This window comes from Caloenas nicobarica, unplaced genomic scaffold (genome assembly GCF_036013445.1).
Source record: "Caloenas nicobarica isolate bCalNic1 unplaced genomic scaffold, bCalNic1.hap1 Scaffold_85, whole genome shotgun sequence".
Taxonomy (NCBI): Eukaryota; Metazoa; Chordata; class Aves; order Columbiformes; family Columbidae; genus Caloenas; species Caloenas nicobarica.
In genome coordinates, this window is record NW_027017718.1 from 291,544 (window position 1) to 314,721 (window position 23,178).

The 23,178-nt window shown below is 51.9% G+C and overlaps 2 protein-coding genes across 2 annotated transcripts; one reads left to right on the forward strand and one right to left on the reverse strand.

Annotated features, from left to right (window-relative positions):
* Nucleotides 1–3,824: 3,824 nt before the first annotated feature.
* On the forward strand, nucleotides 3,825–4,757 carry LOC136002958 (olfactory receptor 14A16-like). Its single transcript, XM_065658194.1, has one exon. It carries the CDS (start codon nucleotides 3,831–3,833, stop codon nucleotides 4,755–4,757), a length of 927 nt encoding a protein of 308 aa, XP_065514266.1. The 5' UTR covers nucleotides 3,825–3,830.
* An 11,292-nt stretch (nucleotides 4,758–16,049) lies between these two features.
* Nucleotides 16,050–17,012, reverse strand: LOC136002959 (olfactory receptor 14J1-like). The gene has a single exon (XM_065658195.1). The coding sequence runs from the start codon at nucleotides 17,010–17,012 to the stop codon at nucleotides 16,050–16,052; it is 963 nt and encodes a 320-aa protein (XP_065514267.1).
* Nucleotides 17,013–23,178: the final 6,166 nt, after the last annotated feature.

Here is a 23,178-nt window from a genome sequence, read left to right on the forward strand (position 1 = left end):
GATGGAACACCTTATCCTTGGTGCCATCTTAAGACATATCAAGGATAAGAGGGTCATCAGGGACAGTCAACATGGCTTCACCAAGGGGAAGTCGTGTTTGACCAACCTCATAGCCTTTTATGAAGACATAACAAGGTGGATTGACAATGGCAGAGCAGTGGATGTGGTCTACCTTGACTTCAGCAAAGCATTTGACACCGTCTCCCACAGCATCCTCACGGCAAAACTGAGGAAGTGTGGACTGGATGATCGGGTAGTGAGGTGGACCGCAAACTGGCTGAAGGAGAGAAGCCAGAGAGTCGTGATCAATGGGGCAGAGTCTAGTTGGAGGCCTGTATCTAGTGGAGTGCCTCAAGGGTCAGTTCTGGGACCAATACTGTTCAATATATTCATCAATGACTTGGATGAGGGAATTGAGTGTACTATCAGCAAGTTTGCTGATGACACCAAGCTGGGAGGAGTGGCTGACACGCCAGAGGGCTGTGCTGCCATCCAGCGAGATCTGGACAGGCTAGAGAGTTGGGCGGGGAAAAGTTTAATGAAATATAACAAGGGAAAATGTAGAGTCTTGCATCTGGGCAGGAACAACCCCAGGTTCCAGTATAGGTTGGGGAATGACCTATTAGAGAGCAGCGTAGGGGAAAGGGACCTGGGGGTCCTGGGGAAAGCAGGATGACCATGAGCCAGCACTGTGTCCTTGTGGCCAAGAAGGCCAATGGCATCCTGGGGTGTATTAGAAGGGGGGAGGTTAGTAGGTCAGAGAGGTTCTCCTTCCCCTCTACTCTGCCCTGGTGAGACCCCATCTGGAATATTGTGTCCAGTTCTGGGCCCCTCAGTTCAAGAAGGACAGGGAACTGCTGGAGAGAGTCCAGCGCAGGGCCACAAAGATGATGAAGGGAGTGGAGCATCTCCCTTACGAGGAAAGGCTGAGGGAGCTGGGGCTCTTTAGCTTGGAGAAGAGGAGACTGAGGGGTGACCTCATCAATGTTTATAAATATATAAAGGGTGGGTGTCACGATGAAGGAGCCAGGCTCTTCTCGGTGACAACCAACAGTAAGACAAGGGGTAATGGGTTCAAGCTGGAACACAAGAGGTTCCATTTAAATTTGAGAAGAAACTTCTTCTCAGTGAGGGTGACGGAACACTGGAACAGGCTGCCCAGGGAGGTTGTGGATTCTCCTTCTCTGGAGACATTCAAAACCCGCCTGGACGCCTTCCTGTGTAACCTCACCTAGGTGTTCCTGCTCCGGCAGGGGGATTGGACTAGATGATCTTTCGAGGTCCCTTCCAATCCCTAACATTCTGTGATTCTGTGATGCCACAGCATAGGACAGGCTGTCGTGGAGATGATCAAGGGATGCAAAAAGGCTGAAAGCCCCAACAGACATGAGTTCCTTCTCCCCTTAGCTAAGGCTGTTGTCTCCATCACTGATGCATGTGAGGAGACACCTTGTCCTTACAGCACAGGGGCCTCATGGCCTGCTTGTCCCCAGACAGGAACCTGCGAGGTGTGGGACCATAGTCCTGCCCTTGGCCTTGCACAGCCCCACATCACAGTGCCCCAGGAAGAGCCCTGGGCAACGTGGGAGGGACAGGATCTGATTTCCCAGGGGATGGGGGTCAGGGATTGGCCCTTTGGTTAATGAAACACATCCTGGTTTACTCAGCATCAGAGAGACCTTTACTTTGCTTTTCCTGACCTGTCATCTCTGCCTCTAGTTTTCTGGTCTACGCAGACCCTGGGACAGTTTCTCAGTCGTGTCCCTCAGTGGGACTCATTAACATTAAAGAAACTTTGGTGTTTGAATCTGACTTTGACTTCTTGAGAGGTCTCTTCAGCTTCCTCCAGCGCTGAGGTTCATGGACTCTAGCACCAAAGCCACCAGAGGGGTCATTAAAGGGCCTGGGGCTGCTCCTGTGCTGCTGAGCTGGGCTGGGCTCCTGGGACAGAGGGAGCTCATGGCAAGCGGCAGCGCTGCAGAGAGACAGCTCTGCCCAGGAGCAGCTCCTCTGCAAAGCGCAGCAGGGCTGAGGGCTCTGCCTGGGCATCTCAGGGAGTCGAGCAAGGCAGAGAGAGATTAAAGGTGGTCAGAATGGGGAGGATGACTGAGAGCTCACTGGATAAGAAATCTTTTCAGTCTTTGTCACGGTAAGTCTCTGGGTGCAGGGCAATGCAGCTGTAGCTCCTGAAGGCATCCTCTAAATCTGGCACAAATGCAGCTTGTTGGACCTGAAAGAGGAAGCTCTTGTTCAGAAATTTCAAATTTGGGTGCCCAGAGCTGTGGTTCAGAGCAGGCTCCCTGCACCCCATGGGCTGTGTGTCGGCTCATAGACTCCACTGCTGGTCAGGGTCAGCACTAAGCCTGCCCATGGTGATCCCTGTGATTGTGTGGGGAGAAATTCTGCATGGAAGAAACACTCTCTGACAGATCAGTGCAGGGTCCTTCTGTTCTTAAGAGAGCGCTGTGTGGGTCAGGGCTCCTCACTACTCCAGACCACTAAAGGACATCTGCCAGGCTACTTTTAAAAAAGCACAGCAAGGCAGGGGCTACCTGAAAAAGAAGGATCTTGTACCATCAATCACGTACTCTGAGTTGTCTGGGTGGGCAATAGGACGCAGAAATTATTTTTTCAGTTCAGGAGGAGGAACTGAAATTCCAGAAATCTTACTCCGAGAGGGGAATAAAGCTGTGAGTATCAGAACTAAATACACCCTGGCTTACAGACAGCATCAGGATGACTTTTCCAGCCTCATCAGGGCAGGGAGGAGACCGGGGCACAGAGACACAGCTGCAGGCAGGGACAGCTCCAGGCAGCAGAGCAGGGGCTGTTCAGGAGCTCTTTTGCTCCTGCTCTGCAGATGGCTGCTGGGGGTTGTCTGCTGGGCAATGATCGGACTGTCCCTTTAGCACATCCCATCTCCAGGAGCCCTGACTCTGCTCTGCCTGTCCTGCTGGGCTCCCCAGCTGCCCCCAGAAAGGCCCAGCTCTGCTGTAGGATGCCAGGAGTGCTGAGCCTTTCCTTGGGGTCCACGCTCTCCTGCCAGAGTCCTTTGCTTCTCTGGGTGAGGGGTCGTGTCCTGCTCTCTCCATCACATCTCCACCTCTGGGCTGGGACAGAGAAGAGTTTGCAGATCTGCCCTTTCAAACAGGGCTCCCCTGCTCCAGTATGAGTCCAGTTTGGGGTTTTCTTTTAAAGAGAGACTTCTTTATGAAGTTATTTTCTAGGCAGCACAAGTGAAAGCGCAGGGCAAATGGGTAAAAGCTGCTCTCTTAACTCTGCACTGAGCCACAGAGAGACAAGCCCTTTTGCCTGTCCTGTCTCAAGCCTCTTCACATTTTCAGTCAAAAAAATGAGAATTTCTACTCCTCAACAGGTGTGACATTAGAAAACAAAATAAAAATGCCTGAAACCTCTACAAAAATCCATTCACAAGATATGATGGTGGAAAATTAAAAACACAGACAAAATCATTATTATGACATGCTAAGCCTCTGCTCTACAGCCCATGCTCTTAAGTGTCACAAGTGCAGATATTGAAGTTTTCCATTAATGGTGCATAAAATCCGACATCGCTTGTGAATGTCGGAGCTGTCACAAACCAGCTCCCATGTCCCCACTGCAGCAGAACAAAGCTGGCTGCTTGGCCACACACGGGCAGAGGTCCTGTCCTCACAGCACACTCAGACAGCACACACCAGAAAATTGAAATGCATTCCAGTTGGGGTTATTTCTATGAAAAATGGAGTGGCTCTGCTCAGAGGAGTATGTCCTGATTTCAAGTTGTCATTTCCTTTTTAGAAGAAAGCCCCCACGGCAAGAAACAACAAATGTCCAACAGCAGCTCCATCACGCAGTTCCTCCTCCTGCCATTCGCAGACACACAGGAGCTGCAGCTCTTGCACTTCTGGCTCTTCCTGGGCATCTACCTGGCTGCCCTCCTGGGCAACGGCCTCATCATCACCACCATAGCCTGTGACCAGCACCTCCACACCCCCATGTACTTCTTCCTCCTCAACCTCTCCCTCCTTGACCTGGGCTGCATCTCCACCACTCTCCCCAAATCCATGGCCAACTCTGTCTGGAACACCAGGGCCATCTCCTTTTTGGGATGTGCTGCACAAGTCTTTATGTTTCTCTTTTCCATTTCAGCAGAGTATTCTCTGCTCACCATCATGTCCTACGACCGCTACGTTGCCATCTGCAAACCCCTGCACTACGGGACCCTCCTGGGCAGCAGAGCTTGTGTCCACATGGCAGCAGCTGCCTGGGCCACTGGGTTTCTTCATGCTCTGCTGCACACAGCCGACACGTTTTCACTACCACTGTGCAAGGGCAATGCTGTGGGTCAGTTCTTCTGTGAAATCCCCCAGATCCTCAAGCTTTCCTGCTCAAACTCCTACCTCAGGGAAGCTGGGCTTCTTGTGGTTGGTGTCTTTTTAGCTTTTATCTGTTTTATTTTCATTCTTTTCTCCTATGTGCAGATCTTCAGGGCTGTGCTGAGGATCCCCTCTGAGCAGGGACGGCACAAAGCCTTTTCCACGTGCCTCCCTCACCTGGCCGTGGTCTCTCTTTTCACCAGCACTGGCATTTTCGCCTACCTGAAACCCGCCTCCATCTCATCCCCTTCACTGGACCTGGTGGTGTCTGTTCTGTACTCAGTGGTGCCTCCAGCAGTGAACCCCCTCATCTACAGCATGAGGAACCAGGAGCTCCAGGATTCAGTGTGGAAATTGATAACTGCACTTTTACAATAAGAAACAGCAACAAACTCTCACCCTCTGCATGGCAGTTATAGTGTAACTCATTACATTCTCAGCGTTTCTTGTTATTGTTTTTGTTCTGTTTTGTCATAATGTTGTCATTCCTTTCCTAATTCACTGTCTGCTTTTTTTTTCTGACCAAGTGTCTATGGAAATGAGGAGCCCTTTTCTCTATTTTTTTTTAAAAAAGTATAAAAGCCCCTGCAGTGTTTCATTTTGTTTTATTTTTCCCCTGAGATCTTCTTTTAAGGCCTTTTTGGAGCTGCAGGGACAGTTTCTGTCTGCATTGGTGGAGGGGAACAGAGTCCCAGCCTGGCAGCACTGCCAGGGAGCAGCAGCCCTTGGTCTTCCAGAGCTGTTCTCGTTCCACTCCCACACTCTCCTTCTCATCCCTTGTGTTGCTGCAAGGCCTGAGTGCTCTGGCAGCCTGGTCACCGTCCTGCTGTGTGTCAGTCCTGTGAGCGCAGGCAGGGACAGGCAATGGGCACTGCTGTGACAGAGCTGGCCTCCGTAACAGTGCTTCTATGAAGAAAAATGATCTTTTTAGGGCAGTGCCTGAAGGCTTAGGTCTTCTTGAAAAGTTTCTCTCAAGCACATGCCTACAAAAGTGGCCCACAGATGAAACACCATTGTGCAGCTGCACAGTGTGTGTGTGCAGGGCTGGGCACACAGCAGTGTCCTCTCACAGCCAGGCCTCCTGCCAGAGACCTGCAGGACCAGCAGAGCAGGGTCTGGGCTGTGCCCCTGTGCACTGGACACCCCTTCGGAAGGAGCCTCAGGTCAATCTTCATGCACTGGCCCCTCACAACCACCATTTCCTGCACTGGCCTCCCACCCACAGAGGTTGTTCTTCCCTCCATGGATGGACACTGAATGAGTAGTTCAGCAGTTCGTGTTTGCTTTGTACAGATGAATTGTGAGCATGCACATCATGTACTTGAGGTGACATGAACCTGACTGATCACAAACACCATCAACTATTCCTTAGGGTTCCATGAAGGCCTGTGGGACAGACAAGAGCTTGAGGTCACTTCGTGTTGGAAGTAACATCCCACTGTTAACTGCCTGAATGCAGCACTGGGATGTGCTTCCTTCAAGCGAGCTCCTTGTGTCCATTCTTCCTGCCATGGCACAAGTCAGATGAGTGCAGAGCAGGGTGACACACCACAGGGCTCAGGTGTCTTCTGCCCTTTGGGAGTGGCAACAGGAGGTCGAGAGGGACTCTGTGACACCTGCCTCTTTGTGTAAAAGGGACAGACTCTGTCTCTGAGCATCCCTGGGTGCATAAGGAGTCCATGAGGCCAGCTCAGATGTTGACACCTGACAGAACCCTGACATTTCTGTGTTTGACTACAGGAACAAACCCCATTTGACCAGTGAGATTCATCTCAGCTGCCTTGGACAGGCTCATTGCACGTGTTCTTGTCTGCTACATCACCCTTCCCATGATTCCGGATTGTGCTCTCAAAAGTGCCATAGGAACAACAATGGTTCTGGGGTCCTTAAAAAACACAGACCTCGAGCCCATCTTCAAGAAGAGCAGGAATAGGAACTGGGAGAGTTACAGGCTGGCCACCCTACCTCCCTCCCTGGGAAAGGGATGGGACATGTCCTCCTACACCCATTTCCTGGAATGTGAAGGCGAAGGAAGGGATTGCGGAACCCAAATGGACAGGGGAAAGAAAGGCATGTTGTGTACAGGGCGTTTGCAAGGCCTCAGCCATGGTGTCCTTCTGGGCAGAGTGGTGCTGATGGGGCTCAAGAAGTGGATGCTGGGTGGGAAGTTGGCTGAACCATTAAGCCCAAATATCATCAGTGGTACAAAGCCCTCCATGCAACCAGTTACTAGTGTCATCTCTCAGTGACCAACACTTGGGCCAACACTGTTGAACGTCTTTATTCTCCCCTTCTATGATGTAACAGAGTGCACTTTCAGTGCCTTTGAGGATGGTGCAAAGCTGGGTGGAGGCCTTGAGCAACCTCACCTGGTTGACCCTGCCCTGAGCAGGAGAGTGAAACAAGATGAGCGGGACAAGGGCTCTCTTCAAACCTGAGTTATTCTCTGATTTGAAAGATTTTTTGCCTTGGAGAGGTTTCTGGAGAGACAATAGGTAGAAGAAGAATAAAAAAAAAAAAAGAAAGGCAGAAGGGGCGATATAGAAGGTGTTAACATAAATACAGCTGCTCCAGTGAGGAGTGCTTTTCACTCACATTGTTATTAGGAAATATATTTGACAAATTTGAACACGGTGAGGAAGCGAGGTGGGTGTCTACAACCTGCAAGGAAAGAGGGGCAGGTGTAGGACTGTGTAGAACACGCTTCAGTCTTGGTCAGGTCCTGGATGCCGCGGAGGGGGATGGATGAGTGTGGTATTATGAGATCAGTTTTGTCTCAGACACTCATAATCCAGTCAGAAGCATGTGACTGTGCTGGGATAGTGAAGTCAGTTGTGTCTCTGGAGGTAACAGGCCAGCAGCAGGAACATGGCTGGGAAAGAACCTCTGCCTAAGAACAGCCAGTGAGGGTGCAGACACATCAGTGAAGGGACAGAAATGCTGGGGTGAGAGCAGGTGGGGAAGCGAGATGGGTGTCTACAGGCTGCAGGGAAAGAGGGGCAGGGATAGGACAGTGTAGAACAGCCTGTGGTGGAGATGGCAAAGGGTGCTGGCAAGGCTGGAAGGCACCCACAGAACCCAGGTCTCTGTCCCCTTGGCCATGGCAGTTGTCTGTGCCACTTAGGCCTAGGAGAAGACATGTTGTCCTCCTGGCACTGGGGCCTCGTTGCCTCCTTGCAGCTTCATGGGGAAGCTGGAAGTTGTTGTACCAGTGTTGTCCGTCCCTCGGCCTTGCACACCCACATCCCACGGTCCCAGGAAGAGCCCTGAGCCGTGTGTGAGGGACAGGATCCCCCTTCCCATTGCCTGGAGGTCATGGCTTCTCCTTTCTGCTTCAGAAAGCAAAGCAAGGGGTTTCTCAGCATCAGAGCTGAAGAAAAGACTAAAAGGAGACCTCATGCTGGCGACAGCTTCCTCACAAGGGGAGAAGGAAGGGAAGGTATTGATCTCTTCCCTCTGGTGACCAATGACAGAAATGGAAGGAATGGAAGAAAGATGTGCCAGGGGAAGTTTAGGTTGGACATGAGGGAAAGGTTCTTCACCCACAGGGGCGTTGATTGACAGCCCCTGAACATGAGCCAGCGTGTGCCCAGGTGGCCAAAAAGGCCAATGGCCTCCTGGCGTGCATCAAGAATAGTGTAGTGGGCAGAACCAGGGCAACGATCATCCCCTTGTACTCAGCGCTGGTGAGGCCACAACTTGAATCCTCAGTTCAGTTTCGGGCCTCAGCTTCTGCCAGAGAAGGTTCATAATTGATATTAGGAAACATTTCTTCATGGAAACGGTTGTGAAGCAGTGGAACAGGCTGCCCACAGAAGTGATTGAGTCACCATTCCTGGAGGTGTCTAAAAAATGCATAGATGAGGTTCTCTGGGAAATGGTTTAGTGCTAGTTAGATTATGGTTGGACTTGATGACCTTAATGGTCTCTTCCAACTCAAATGATTCTATGATTGTGTGCTTGAAGTGTTATTTCCTAGAGCTTTCCTTGGAGTTATGAATCATAGATTCATAGAGAGAGTTGGAAGGGAGCTTCAAAAGTCATCTAGTCCAACGCCCCTGCCAGGAGCAGGGACATCTTCATCCAGATCAGGTTGCTCAGAGTCCCATCCAGCCTGGCCTTGAATGTCTTCAGGGACGGGGCACCCACCACCTCTCTGAGCAACAAGTGCTCATGTTTCATCACCCTCATTGTAAAAAATACCCTCCTCATGTCTGACCTGAATTACTCCTCTTCTAATTCAAAACCACCACCCCTTGTCCTATCACAACATGCCCTGCTAAAAAGTCTGTCCACATCATTATTATTGGCCTCTCTTCAGTAAAGAAAGGCGTTGATAAGGTCTCCCTGGAGCCTTCTCTTCTCCAGGCTGAACTACACCAACTCAGCCTATCCTCGCAGCAGAGCTCTTCCATCCCTCTGATCATCTTGGTGACCTTGCTCTGGACACTCTCCAATAGGTCCATGTCTTTCCTGTACTGAGGGTCCAGAACTGCATGCAGGACTCCAGGTGGGGTCTCACCACGGTGGGGCAGAATCCCCTCCCTTGATCTACTGGTCATGCGCCTTTAGATACAGCCCAAGATATGTTTGACCTTCTGGGCTGCAAGCGTGCATTGCGGGCTCCTGTCCAGTCTTTCACCCACCAGTATCCCCAAGTCCTTCTCATCGGGGCTACTCTCAATCCCTCCATCCCCAGCCAGTACTGATAGTGGGGATTGCCTCAACCCAGGTGCAGGACCTTGCATTTGGCCTTGTTGCATGTCAGGAGACTCACATGGGTCCAACTCTTGAGTTTATCCAGGTCCCTCTAGATGGCCTTCTGTCCCTCAGGCATATAAGCGACACCACTCAGTTTGGTGTCATCCGCAAACTCGCTGAGGGTGCACTTGATCCCATTATGTCATTGATGAAGATATTAAACAGTACTGATCCCAGTATGGACCTCTGAGGGACACCACTTGTCACCAGTGGCCATCCAGACATTGTGCTATTGACCACCACTCTCTGGGTGCAACCATTGAGAAAGGTCCTCAGTCCAGCCATCAAATCCATATCTCTCCAATTCAGAGAGAAGGATGTTGTGAGGGACCATGTCCAAGGCTTTACAGAAGTCCAGAGAGATGACATCCATAGCCCTTCCTTTGTCCACTGATGCAGTTACTCCATCATAGAAGGCCACTAGGTTAGTCAGGCAGGACTTGCCCTTGGTGAAGCCGTGCTGGCTGTCTCAAATCACCTCCTTGTCCTCCTTGTGCCTTAGCACAGCTTCTGGGAGGATCTGTTCCATGATCTTCCCAGGCACAGGTAAGAGGCTGACAGGTCAGTAGTTTTCAGGGTCCTCCTTTCTACAGCAGAGGAGGGAAACACTGCAACACAGTGCAGTTTGGAACATGAGGAGGAAGAACTATAACTCAAAGAGTAGTGTTGTGGTACAAGAAATCATCCAGAAGGAGCATGAGATCAGTCCACCTCCTTGTGTTTCAAGGAACAGGGCATGAGAGTGCAGACACATCAGTCAATGTATGGAAATACCTGGGTGAGAACAAGGGGAGGAAGCGAGATGGGTGTCTACAGCCTGCAGGGAAACAGAAGCAGCTGTGGGACAGTGTAGGGCAACCTGTGGTGGAGATGGCAAAGGGCACTGGCAAGGCTGGATGTCACTTGCAGCTGTTGCTGTCTTGATGTCATTGTTCAGAAGGACCCTCTGCAATGTCTGTGGGGGTGATCTGGAGCTCTGAGCAGCCCTGACCCACACAGCACCCTTCAGCCCCACAAGCTCCCTGCCTGCCCTGCCGGGGATCGCTCCTTCCACCCACAGCTGCTGCCATGGGATCTCCCCGGGCAGGCTGAGCGCTGACCCTGGCAGGCGGCAGAGTCCCTGCCCCGGCACAGCCCTGGGGTGCAGGGACCCTGCTCTGCAGGACAGCCCTGGGCAGCCCTGGGTGCTCCCCCTGCACCCATCCCGTCACAGCCAGCCTTCTGATGGTGCAGTGAGGAGTCCCTGCTCTGGACCACGTCCTTCTCCTCTGAACTAGAGAAGCTCAGAGTCCTCCTAACACATTCTGTAAACTGCGGCATGTGCCAGCTTTAGGAGATCTTTCCAGAAATTACACCTGCGCTGCCCTGCACTGAGAGACTCACTGTATTAAGAGCTGTGGTGATCTCTCTCCTAGTGAACATTCAGCTCTCCTCCCACTCCAGATTGCAGTCTCTGCCTGGCTCCTCTGCCCTCCGTGCTGCAGGCAGAGCCCTCAGCCCCGCTGCGCTTTGCAGAGGAGCTGCTCCTGGGCAGAGCTGTCTCTCTGCAGCGCTGCCGCTTGCCATGAGCTCCCTCTGTCCCAGGAGCCCAGCCCAGCTCAGCAGCACAGGAGCAGCCCATGATGTCCCTTTCTTGTCCCCTCTGGGCTCCCTCCAGCTGTCCCTGGGGCTCCAGGGGCACATCCTTTGAAACAACCTGAAGTAATCAGAGATGTTGATTATCTGTCTACTGCAGAGACACTTCTTACCAGCATTGTATTCTTCATATTAAAAAATAAATCGGTATGAGAATCATCTTTTCTTGTCCCATCGTTAGACAGGACACCAGGAATGTTACAGCAAAGGATCTAATCTCTCCAAGCTAGGGGAGAAATATCTTCAGTTGAATGAAGTTAGGCATTTCATTCTGGTTTTATACTCCTAGAGCTAGAAAGACATTCAGCAATCTTTTGGCCACATCATGTCTCTGCTCTGAAGCAAATCCTTTGCTCACATAGGCTCTTGGACACTTGGTACCAGGTTTCCGTGTGGCAGGTCAGAGCTGGGCTGGTGCCACAGCTGGGGTGGTTCAGCCCAGATGTGAGGCAATGTCCTCAGCCAGGGACCTGACTGGGGGAGCTGGAGCTGTCAGTGTTGCAGACAGAGCTGTGACACGGATGGAATAAACTGCCAAGGCAGGGTGGCAGAAGTTAGTTCATCTGGTCTTCAAGGACAGCAGCCTCCAAGCACAGCAACAGTCCAGATCAAATCTCAGTCTAGACCTGTAAGGACATTCAAGGGCCCCATAATGAGCCGTTACTACTGCAGGAACAGTTAAAGGAGAAACAAAGACACAGTGTGGCCACTGATGAATTTAATAAGAGAAAGAAGTGAGAATCTCTGTGTCTTCTTGTCCTCCATCTTCACCAGCAAGGTCTCCCAGGCTTCTGTGACTGGAGGCAGGAATCTGGAGGAGAACAACCAGCAGTGGATGGGGATCAAGTCAGGGGTCACTGGAACTAACACAATCCTGGCCGGTCTATGGGACAGGAGGGGCAGCATCCCAGGAGCTGAGACAGCAGGACGATGTCACAGGGAGGCCACTCTCCACCTTCTTGGAAAGCTCATGGAGACTGGGGGGACTCCCTGACCACTGGCAGCTCTCACACAGTGTGTGCACTTCTCAAAAATGGCCAATGGGTGAGCAGGGGAACTAAAGGCTGTGTCCCAGAGCATGTGCACCCTGACCCCATTTCTGGGTGTCTGAAAGAGAAGGTGATGGGGTTTACCCAGGGTAGGTTGTGCCTGTCCATCCTCTTTGCTTTCTGTGAGGAAAGGACAGGGTTGTTGGATGCGGGGAGAACATCAATGGTCTGTTACCTGGAAGTCAGCAAGGCATTCAGCATCATCCCCTCCAATATTAGAGTGTCCAAAGTAGGATATTTTGGTCTGTGTCAGTGTGTAAGTAGATGGCAGCTTCATCACATGGGGAGGAGGAAGCGAAGGCACCAAACTCTTCTCTTTAGTGACCAATGAGAGAACCCAAGGGAATGGAAGATAGATGTGCCAGGAGAGGTTTAGGTTGGACATGAGCCAAAGGTTCTTCACCCAGAGGGTGCTGGACACTGGAACAGGCTTCCCAGGGAGATGTCACGGCCCCAAGTTGACAGTGTTCAAGAAGAGACTGGACAATGTCCTCAGACACATGGTGTGAACTGTGGGGTTGTGCTGTGCAGGGACAGGAGTTGGACTCCAGAAGGGTGGTCAGCAGAATTTCTACTTGGCCTTCCGAAGGGCAGACTTTGCTCTGTTTAGAGGCTGGTTGGCAGAGTCCCTTGGGAGGCAGTTCTGAAGGACAAAGGAGTCCAGGAAGGCTGGTCGCTTTTCAGGTGGTGATCTCAGAGGCGCAGGAGCAGCTGTCCCTGTGTGCCGGAAGGTGAGCCGGCGGGGAAGAAGGCCGGCCTGGCTGAACAGAGAGCTGCAGCTGGAACTTGGGAATAAAAGGAGAATTTATAAGCTTTGGAAGAAGGGGTAGGAGACTCAAGAGGAATACAAGGATGCTTTGGCCAGGCCCAAAGAGTCATGGTGAACCGAGCCAAATCCAGTTGGTGGCCAGTCACGAGTGGTGCTCCCCAGGGCTTGGTATTGAGGCCAGTTGTGTTTAATCTCTTTATCAATGATCTGGATGAGGGGATCGAGTGCACCATTAGTAAGTTTTCAGATGACACCAAGTTGGGTGAGAGTATTGATCTGCTGGAGGGTAGGAAGGCTCTACAGCAGGATCTGGACTGGCTGGATGGTTGGGCTGAGACCAATTGTATGACGTTTAACAATGCCAAGTGCTGGGTCCTTCACTTGGGTCACAACAACCCCATGAACAGACTCAGGGAAAAGCAGGTGGAAAGCTGCCTGGTGGAAAAGGACCTGGTGGTGTTGATTGACAGCAGCTAAGCATGAGCCAGAGTGTGCCCAGGTGGCCAAAACGTCCACCAGCATCCTAGCTTGTATGAGGAATAGCGTGGCCAGTAGGACAAGAGGAGTGATCATGCCCTTGTACTCGGTCTAGTGAGGCTGCATCTTGAATCCTGGGGTCAGTTTTAGGCCCCTCATGACAAGGAAGACATCGAGGTGCTGGAGAGAGATCAGAGGAGGGTGACGAGGCTCCTGAGGATCCGGAGCACAAGTCTTCTGAGGAGCAGCTGAGGGACCTTGGGGGATTCAGTCTGGAGAACAGGAGGCTGAGCAGAGACTTTATCACTCTCTGCAACTGCCTGAAAGGAGGTTGGAGCATGGAGAGTGTTGGTCTCTTCTCCCAAGTACTAAGCGACAAGACAAGAGAAAATGGCCTTGAGTTCTGCCAGGGGAGGTTCAGATTGGATATTAGGAAATATTTCTTCACAGAAAGGGTTTTGAAGCAATGGAACAGACTGCCCAGTGAGGTGGAGGAGTCACCATCCCTGAAGGTGTTTAAAAGGCAGATAGATGAGACTCTTAGGAACATGGTTTAGTGCCAGCTTTAGGTCATGGTTGGACTTCATGATTTTAAGGGTCTCTTCCAGCCACAGTTATTCTGGGATTCTATGATAAGTCTGTTTTGATATTTTCTTCCTCAGAGGACCATGCAACTTCCCTGAGAGCCATGACTTTTCTGAGGTGTTTGAGAGACGTCTCATGGTGACACCAGCCAGTTCCACCAGCACCCGTCTGCCCCTTCCTGCACCAAAAGTTTTCTCTATAACCCAACCTTCCAGGAGAGTTTCTGGGACATAGCAAATGCTCTCCAGGTCCTCTGGGTCTGTTCAGAAGAGAGCAGCAGGCCAACATGTTGATGCGCTCTCTGTGCACCTCCAAGCTTTCCTGACCATTTTTCTCAGTGCCCCACTTCTGCCCAACCTTTCTGGTCCTTAAGCTGTGGGTGAGGGGATTGAGCAGGGATGTGAGGATGGTGCAGAAAAAAGGCTTTGTCAAACTGTCTCGGGAGGGCTGTTCTGGGCACCCCACAGGCAAGGATGAGGGTGCTGTAGAAACGGTGGCACTGGTGAGGTGAGAGGAGCTGGTGGAGAAGGCCTTGTGCCTGTCTACACTGCGGTAGAGAGCAGCGATGCATTCATGGGATGCCCATGTGAACAGGAAGGGGACAAATGGCTCTAAAATACAAACACAAAACTGTATCTGGGGCAAGAATGAAGTGATGACTGTAGGGGATAGAAATCCCCATAGCCAGGGTGCAGCTGCCTTCTGGAGACAGACCGTCCAGCCTATAACTCTTGCAAAATGCAGTGGGTGCCTTAGGGCCCAGCACTGGTCGCAGGATGTGGCAGCCAGAAAACAAAAAACAAAAAAAAACAACACCAAGGCACTCAGTACATGCAAGAGTTGCAGGAAATAGTAGTGACAGTGCTGCAAGCAGAGATGGTGCCGCTGTCAGTCACAAAGCTGGGCAGCAACTGGGTCTGGGTGGTGGAGCTGATGCAGGTCTCCAGGGAGGTCACACTGACCTCAGTTCAAGGAAGCACATCCCTGTGCTGCATTCAGGTGGTTTCTTGGGGAAGTTACTCTCAACACAAAGTGACCTCAAGACACTGTCCCACAGGCCTCCATGGCACCCACAGGAACAGCTGATGGCATCTGTGCTCATTTGGGTTCATTTCCCCCCACACAGGATGTGCATGCTCACATGTCCCCTCAGTGCACACCTGGACTTCTGACCTAGTCATCTGGTGTCCTTCCACGGGGGGAAGAAAAAGCTCTTTGAGCCATGGTGAGAGGACAATGATTAAGAGGGTGGCTGCAAGAGACAACAGCCCCAAGCTGGCACCCAGCAGCATGACAGACTGTTTCCATGTCTCTCTTGCACACACACTGTGTCCTGCTCTTCTCCTGGGACATCCCATCTCCCCGCAAAGCCTTTCCCTAGAGAAAGCACACCTGCACTGGCCTGGCTGCCGTTCCTGCACCCTGTCCCCACGCTCCCCACAGCCCCCGAGCTGCGGGTTTTGCTCTGTAGATCAAGTGGGCTGTGGTGCCCGGGCTGTGGTGACTCTGCGGGGCCATACTGGTCAGACTGGGAGGCGGCCCCAGCTGATGGTGGTCACTGCCACTGACCGCCTCCCACACAAACTCTTGGGTGGCCATGGAGGGTGCTCAGAGGGACCCTGCCTTATTCACCACCGGTGTGGGTGCTGGTCACCAACAAGCAACACCTGAACAACCAGCCCGAAGTCCCTTGAAAGCTGCACTGGGACGCTGATCTCATCACACTGAGCCCACAGAGAAACAAGCCAAACAATGAGGCTCTGGAGAGTCTGTTCCTTAGGAATGTTCTTCAAGGAACTTTGGAAGAAGACCTAAACGTTCAGGCACTGTGCTAAGGAAATGCCCTTGCTGATGGAGATGCTGTTCCAAGGCCAGCTCTGTCACACAAGTGCCCATTGCCTGTCCCTGCCTCTGGTCACAGGACTGACACACAGCAGGACGGTGATCCAAGCCTTGGGAGCGCTCAGGCCTTGCACCAACACAAGGGCTGAGAAGGAGAGTGGGGAAGTGGAAAGAGAAGGACTCTGGAAAGAACAAGGCTGGTGCTCCCTGGCAGAGCTGCTCTGCTGGGACTGTTTCCTCCATCTTTGCCCACAGACAGCTTGTATTGAGCTTCACAAAGGTTGCAGAGGAAAGATCTCAGACAAATTGTTCACTGCAGGGTCATTTATTTTGTTTAAATCCACAGAGAGCACGACTTCTCATTTACAAGATCTATGACTTGAACTACAAAGGTGTACAGAGAATTAGAAGTGGGATGAATAATAACATTTCTTTGTGGGCAATATTATCATAGGTAAAAAAGCAAAACCAAACAAGCCTTCCCCCAACTCCAAACAATCATCCACAACTACAAAATATAAAAAAGACAGGTTGGACCTGTCATGAGATATGTCATGAGTGACATGCAGAACATGGGAAGTTTAATGCCTTTGACAAGAATCCAGCCATGAGTTTCCTCAGGGCATCCTTGAGCTCCTGGTTCCTCATGCTGTAGATGAGGGGGTTCACTGCTGGAGGCACCACCGAGTACAGAACGGACGCCACCAGGTCCAGGGATGGGGAAGAGATGGAGGGGGGTTTCAGGTACGTAAACATGCAAGTGCTGACAAACAGGGAGACCACAGCCAGGTGAGGGAGGCACGTGGAAAAGGCTTTGTGCCGACCCTGCTCAGAGGGGATCCTCAGCACGGCCCTCAAAATCTGCACATAGGAGAAAAGAGTGAAGATAAAACACCCAAATGCTAAGCAGGCACTGACCACCATAAGCTCAACTTCCCTGAGGTAGGAGTGTGAGCAGGAGAGCTTGAGGATCTGGGGGATTTCACAGAAGAACTGGTCCACAGCATTGCCCTTGCACAGTGGCAGTGAAAATGTATTGGCCGTGTGCAGCAGAGCACAGAGAAACCCAGTGGCCCAGGCAGCTGCTGCCATGTGGACACAAGCTCTGCTGCCCAGGAGGGTCCCGTAGTGCAGGGGTTTGCAGATGGCAACGTAGCGGTCATAGGACATGACGGTGAGGAGACAATACTCTGCTACTGCCAAGAAGGCAAATGAGAAGAGCTGTGCAGCACATCCTGTGTACGAGATGGACCTGGTGTCCCCTAAAGAATTTGCCATGGATTTGGGGAGAGTGGTGGAGATGAAGCCCAGGTCGAGGAGGGAGAGGTTGAGCAGGAAGAAGTACATGGGGGTGTGGAGGTGCTGGTCACAGGCTATGGTGGTGATGATGAGGCCGTTGCCCAGGAGGGCAGCCAGGTAGATGCCCAGGAAGAGCCAGAAGTGCAAGAGCTGCAGCTCCCGTGTGTCTGTGAATGGCAGGAGGAGGAAGTGGGTGATGGAGCTGCTGTTGGACATTTGCTGTTTCTTGGAATGTGGACTCTGTTCAAAAAAAGAAAAACCCACTTAAAATTAGGACAAACTCCTCTTAGCAAAGCCACATCATTTTTTATAGCTATCACCCCAACAGAAATGCATTTCGTTTCTCTGTTGTGTGCTGGCTGAGTGTGCTGTCAGGAGCAGGACCTCTGCCCGTGTGCTGCCCAGCAGCCAGCTTTGCTCTGCTGCAGTGAGGACATAGGAGCTGGTTTGTGACAGCTCTGACGTTCACAAGGAATGGCAGATGTAATCCACCTTCAATGAAAAAGTTTAATATCTGTCCTCATGGCTGTCAAGGGCTTGGGCTGCAAAGGAGACAATTTCCATATTTTTATAAATATTTTATCTGGTGTTTTTTTTTGTTTTCCATCACCACTTCAGGTGAGTGCTGGTTTTTTAGGGGTAGAAATCCTAATTTTTGTGATTGAAAATGTGATGAATCTAGAGATAGGAGAGGCAAAAAGGCTCAGCGCTCTCTGGCGCTTTATTGAGTCAGACAGCAGAAGTCTCCATCAGGATTTTACTCATCTGTCTGTGCTTCAGTTTGTGCTGCCTTGAAAATCACTTCAGAAACCAATTAATCTAATTAATCCAAACAACTGTACTCACACTGGAGAAGGAGAGCCCTGTTTGAAAGGGCAGATCTGCAAACTCTTCTCTGTCCCAGCCCAGAGGTGGAGATGTGATGGAGAGAGCAGGACACGACCCCTCACCCAGAGAAGCAAAGGACTCTGGCAGGAGAGCGTGGACCCCAAGGAAAGGCTCAGCACTCCTGGCATCCTACAGCAGAGCTGGGCCTTTCTGGGGGCAGCTGGGGAGCCCAGCAGGACAGGCAGAGCAGAGTCAGGGCTCCTGGAGATGGGATGTGCTAAAGGGACAGTCCGATCATTGCCCAGCAGACAACCCCCAGCAGCCACCTGCAGAGCAGGAGCAGAAGAGCTCCTGAACAGCCCCTGCTCTGCTGCCTGGAGCTGTCCCTGCCTGCAGCTGTGTCTCTGTGCCCAAGTCTCCTCCTGTCAGTGTCACAGACCCCATCCCAGCTGCTGTGTGCTCAGCTCTGCCCTGCAGACCCCTCCCAGCAGCCGGACACTGCCCAGGGGCAGCTCTGTGTGGGCCGGCTCTGATGGGAACATCAGACCAGCCCTGATGAGGCTGGAAAAGTCATCCTGATGCTGTCTGTAAGCCACAGTGTGTTGATTTCTGGTAGAAACAGGCTTATTCACCCCCAAAGAGTAACAGATTTGGAATTTCAGTTCATCCTCCTGAACTGAGACATTAATCTCTGTGTCCCACTGGCCACATAGACAACCCAGAGTATGAGACTGATTGAACAGGATTGTTCCTTTTCACAAAGCCCCTCTCTTGCTGTGCTTCTTTAAACTCCTCCTGGACAGGTCATAAAGTGATCTGGAGCTGTGAGTAGCCCTGACACACACAACACCCACTCCATAGCAGGACCCTGCCCAGCTAGAGGTGGCTCCTTCCCCCCACGGCTTCTCCCCACAGCACCGTGGGGATCTCCCCGGGCAGGCTGAGCGCTGACCCTGGCAGGCGGCAGAGTCCCTGCCCCGGCACAGCCCTGGGGTGCAAGGACCCTGCTCTGCAGGACAGCCCTGGGCACCCCTGGGTGCTCCCCAAGCTTCACAGCTGTTCAACATTGCCTGACAAGAGCCCCCTCCTTACAGATCCCACAAGCTGTGGCTGTGCCAGCTTTAGGAGATGCCTCCAGGAGCTACAGCTGCATTGCCCTGCACCCAGAGACTTACCGTGTCAAGGGCTGCAAAGATTTCTCCTCCAGTGAGCTCTCAGTCATCCTCCCAATCCTCACCACCTTTAATCTCTCTCTGCCTTGCTCGTCTCCCTGAGATGCCCAGGCAGAGCCCTCAGCCCTGCTGCGCTTTGCAGAGGAGCTGCTCCTGGGCAGAGCTGTCTCTCTGCAGTGCTGCCGCTTGCCATGAGCTCCCTCTGTCCCAGGAGCCCCGCCCAGCTCAGCAGCACAGGAGCAGCCCCAGGCACTTTAATGACCCCTCTGGTGGCTTTGGTGCTGAGTCCATGAGCCTCACAGCCTGAGAGGAATTGAAGAAACTTCTCAAGTAGTCAAAGTCAGATTCAAACTCCAAAGTTTCTTGTAATGTTAATGGGTCCCACTGAGGGACACTACTGAGAAACCATCCCCAGGGTTGGGTAGAGCAGAAAACTGGAGGCAGAGATGACAAGTCACTAAAAGCAAAGTACAGGTGGCTCTGAAGCTGAGTACACCTGGATGTGTTTCATTAACCAAAGGGCCAAGCCCTGACCCCCAAACCCTGGGAAATCAGATCCTGTCCCTCCCACGTTGCCCAGGGCTCTTCCTGGGACAGTGTGATGTGGGGCCGTGAAAGGCCAAGGGCAGGACTATGGTCCGACACCTCCCAGGTTCCTGGCTGGGGACAAGCAGGCCATGAAGCCCCTGTGCTGTAAGGACAAGGTGTCTCCTCACAGGCATCAGAGGTGGAGACAACAGCCATCGCTAAGGGGAGAAGGAGCTCATGTCTGTTGGCACCTTTCAGCCTTTTTATATGCCTTGGTCATCTCCACGACAGCCTGTCCTGTGCTGTGGCATCACCTGCACCTCTTTCCCTGCAGGCTGGAGACATCCCCCCTGCTGCCCCACCTTGCTCTTGTCTGAGCATCTTCCTTCCTTTGCTGAGATCTCTCCGTCCTCCCCAGCTGTTCCTTGAAGCCCAAAGCCTTGGGCTGATGCAGACTCCCTCTGGGTGACCTGCTCCACCACAGCACTGCCCTTCCACTCACATTCCTTTCTGCTCATGTCCAGCCTGGACCTCCCCAGCTGCACTTTGTGCCATTATTTCTTTCGTATTCTGTTTCCCACTATGAAGAAAACCTCCACCCTCTCTGAAACCACCCTTCCAGCACTCTCAGGCTACTCCTACACTGCTGTAGCCTCCCCAGCGCTGCTGGGCCAAAGCAGCCCAGGTCCCTCAGCATCCCTCACCATGTGCACAAGGTCCTGACCCCTGCCTTGGCAGAGCCCTGCACTCTCCAGTTCCTCCCTGCTTCTCCAAACGGGGAGCTGCACACTGGCACACACCCGTGTGTGTGGGGTCACACCAGTGCTGAAGCGAAGGGGATGAGAACTCCAGGTGTCTGGGTTCCCACGCTACTCCTCATGCAGCCCCGTGTGCAGCTGCCTTGTTCATGGTGAGCGTGCAGCACAGGCTTGTGTGGCGGCCCTTGTAGTGCCCAGGCCCTTCTCCTCAGGGTCACTGCTCAGCCTGTCAGGTCCTGGTCTGTCCTGATGGATGGGGTTATTCTCCTGCCCTGATACAGAACTGGTGACTTCATCTTGTGAAGCTTCAGAGCTTTCTGATGGGCAAATAGCAGACATTCGCAAGGTCTGGACTGTCTCTTGACTGAAGCTCAATTTGCTCGGCTGTTAATGTTTGCATGCAGAGGGTTTATCCTGATGAGGTTGTCTCTCCCAACATAACAGCATGAGGAGTTACAGGACACTATGAATACCAGCTCCTGAAGGAACTGTGGGGTCTTGGGGGTCTGGTACTCATAATGCCAGAGGTCTGGTGTCACAAGGGTATATTCCCTTCATGTGGAAGAGCAGCAGGAATACGTGGAGCTCTGCCTGGGCACAGACAATGTCAGCTGAAAGTTGAGGAGTCAGCATGAGAGGGCAGAACAACATGGGCAATGCTGTGGTGACTGGACATCAGCTACAGGCTCCCTGATCAGGAAGAGGAATTAGATGAGGCCTCCTTCAGACAAAGGAAAGAAGCGTCATGTTTCCAGGGCAGCATCCTTGTTGCAGACCTAAGATATCCCAATATCTGCAAGGTACCAGGCATCCAGGAGGGTTTTGCAGCTCATTGACAACATCTTCCTGACACGGGTGACTGAGGGGTCGGTGAGGTGAGATGCCCTGTGGGACTTCACACTTACAAAGCAGAAAGAGTTGGTCAGGGATGTAACAGTTCAGGATGAGAAAGTGGAGTTGAGGCTCGTGGAAGATGATAACAAGGCAAAGAGCAGGATTTCAGGAGAGCAGGCTTTGGCCTGCTGAGGGACCTACTTGGGTCCTGTGGGATATGACCTTGGTGTCTGCAGCGTTTTTTCTCTCCCATTTCCTCCCTCCTCTCTCCCACCTGCTGTTATGTAGCATTTTTTACCCTTTCTCAAATACAATATCACAGAGGTGCTGCCAGCATCACCGAGTGGCTCAGATTGGGCAAGGAGTGGGTCCATCTTGGAGCCAGCTGAAATCGGCTCTGTCTGATGTCGGTCAAACTCCTGTTGTCTTCTCAGAGAGGTGACAACTGTAGCACACGCACCCTCATCCCCAGTTCCAATACTTTGCCATGTAAACACAATATAGGGTGTCAACATGTTGAGTGTTACAAACTACTTGATCATGGAGAAGAAATGGAAAAGATCTTTTGTCAGCAACGTGAGGAAGCCTCTAGGCAATGATGAGGTTCCTATGGGGAACTCTAATTGCCCTGACATTCACTGGCCAGGCAAAGCTGCAGGTGCCAACACTCCAGAGGATCTTGGGCCAACTTCTTAACATATCTGTCTGATGGGCCAACGAGGGTGATGCTCACCCGGATCTGGAACTGGGAAACAAGGAAGAGCTGGTGAGGGATGTGAACATCAGTGTCCACCTTGGCTGTGGTGACCAGGAAACAGTGGGGTCCCAGGCACCAGAGGGGAGGGAGGAAGGCCAGCAGCACAGCACAGGCTGGTGGACTCCAGAGGAGAAGACTTTGACATACTGGAGGATGGCAGGCGAGGTGGTGACACGGAAGTAGGTCTGAAGGGCGAAGGAGCTCAGGAAATCTGAGAAGCCTTACAGAACAGCCTGCTCCAAGCACAAGAATGATCTGTACAAGTATCCATGAAAAGAAGCATTTATCTTGTGAGGCTGCTTCTCTGAACTGATGGAGCTCCAGGGCTAAAAAGCAGCACACAGAAGGTGGAAGCAGGTGAAGCTGCAAAGGAAGACTATAGAAGCCTTGTCCATGGATGTACAGCTGATGCCAAAGCTGCCCTGGACTTGATACCTGCAGAGGAGGCTGAGGGCAGCAAGATGAGCTGACACAGCTTCCTTACAGTAAAAGAAGAGACAGGGCGAATGCGGGCCTGCTGCTGAACTTCCTAAGAGTAGAATCAGACAGGACTGAGGTACTTCATGGCTTCTTTGCCTCCATCTTCACCAGCAAGGTCTCCCGGGACTTTGTTCCCGAATGCAGGAGTCTGGAGAACACCCAGGAGTGGATGGGGGTCAAGTCAGGGGTTACCTGAGTAAACTCAAACACGATTACAGAAAAGGAGATGAGTCATTTGACCAGCTCCCAGAACACATATATGGCTCTGCCGTGGCATCTGAGATTCCCAGGAACACCCACTTTTTGGTCCAGAGGATGTGACTCCTCTTGAGGTGGCCTGGACTACCTCCTCACTCACATGTTGATCTAGGCACCCACTTTTCTGACATATTCAGTCTTTATCAGGAGATGCTCCACATTCATATGAACTGGAGGCTGCTGATACCACCTGTTTTGGAAAGGGAGGGAAGGGTGAGCAGGGAAGGAAATAGAAGAAATTTGGCTTTATTCCTATTTATTATGGAAATGCTCTCTGTTCGGCGGTTCCTGAAATCTCCCTAATCATCCACGCCAGGCATGAAGACTTTAGGAAAATGCTGCACAGAGTCTTGGCTTGTACGAGCACTTTAGATGTTAATGAGCCCTCTGCTGCCCTCTGCAGCTACTGAAAGAAAGAACAAACTTCTAATGAAGTGAAAGGCAGAAGCAAAACCCAAGTTTCTGAGCATGTTTTGGACCCCATGAAGGGCCATCACTGACACAGCTGTGAAGGAAACAAGCAGTCGAGGCCCGTGTTCCTGGGGGCTGGTGAAAGAAAGACTTGGAGACACTGGTTACAGGTGGTGAGAGCAAAGTGGAGGTGGCTCTGATGCCATGTCAGCCCTTGATGTTTGTTTATCACCAGAATGGCTGAGCCCTGACCCCTGGGGCTTGGTAGATTTTTCTCAAATGTTTTTCAAGGCTTTGCCTGTGGTCAGTGTGAGCAGCCACTCCAGGCAGCAGCCATTCCCCATCTCCCAGGCACA

Excerpts from the sequence above, each read along its gene's own strand:
- LOC136002959 (XM_065658195.1), bottom strand. The coding sequence starts at position 17,012 with ATGTCCAACAGCAGCTCCATCACCCACTTCCTCCTCCTGCCATTCACA.
- LOC136002958 (XM_065658194.1), top strand. The coding sequence starts at position 3,831 with ATGTCCAACAGCAGCTCCATCACGCAGTTCCTCCTCCTGCCATTCGCA.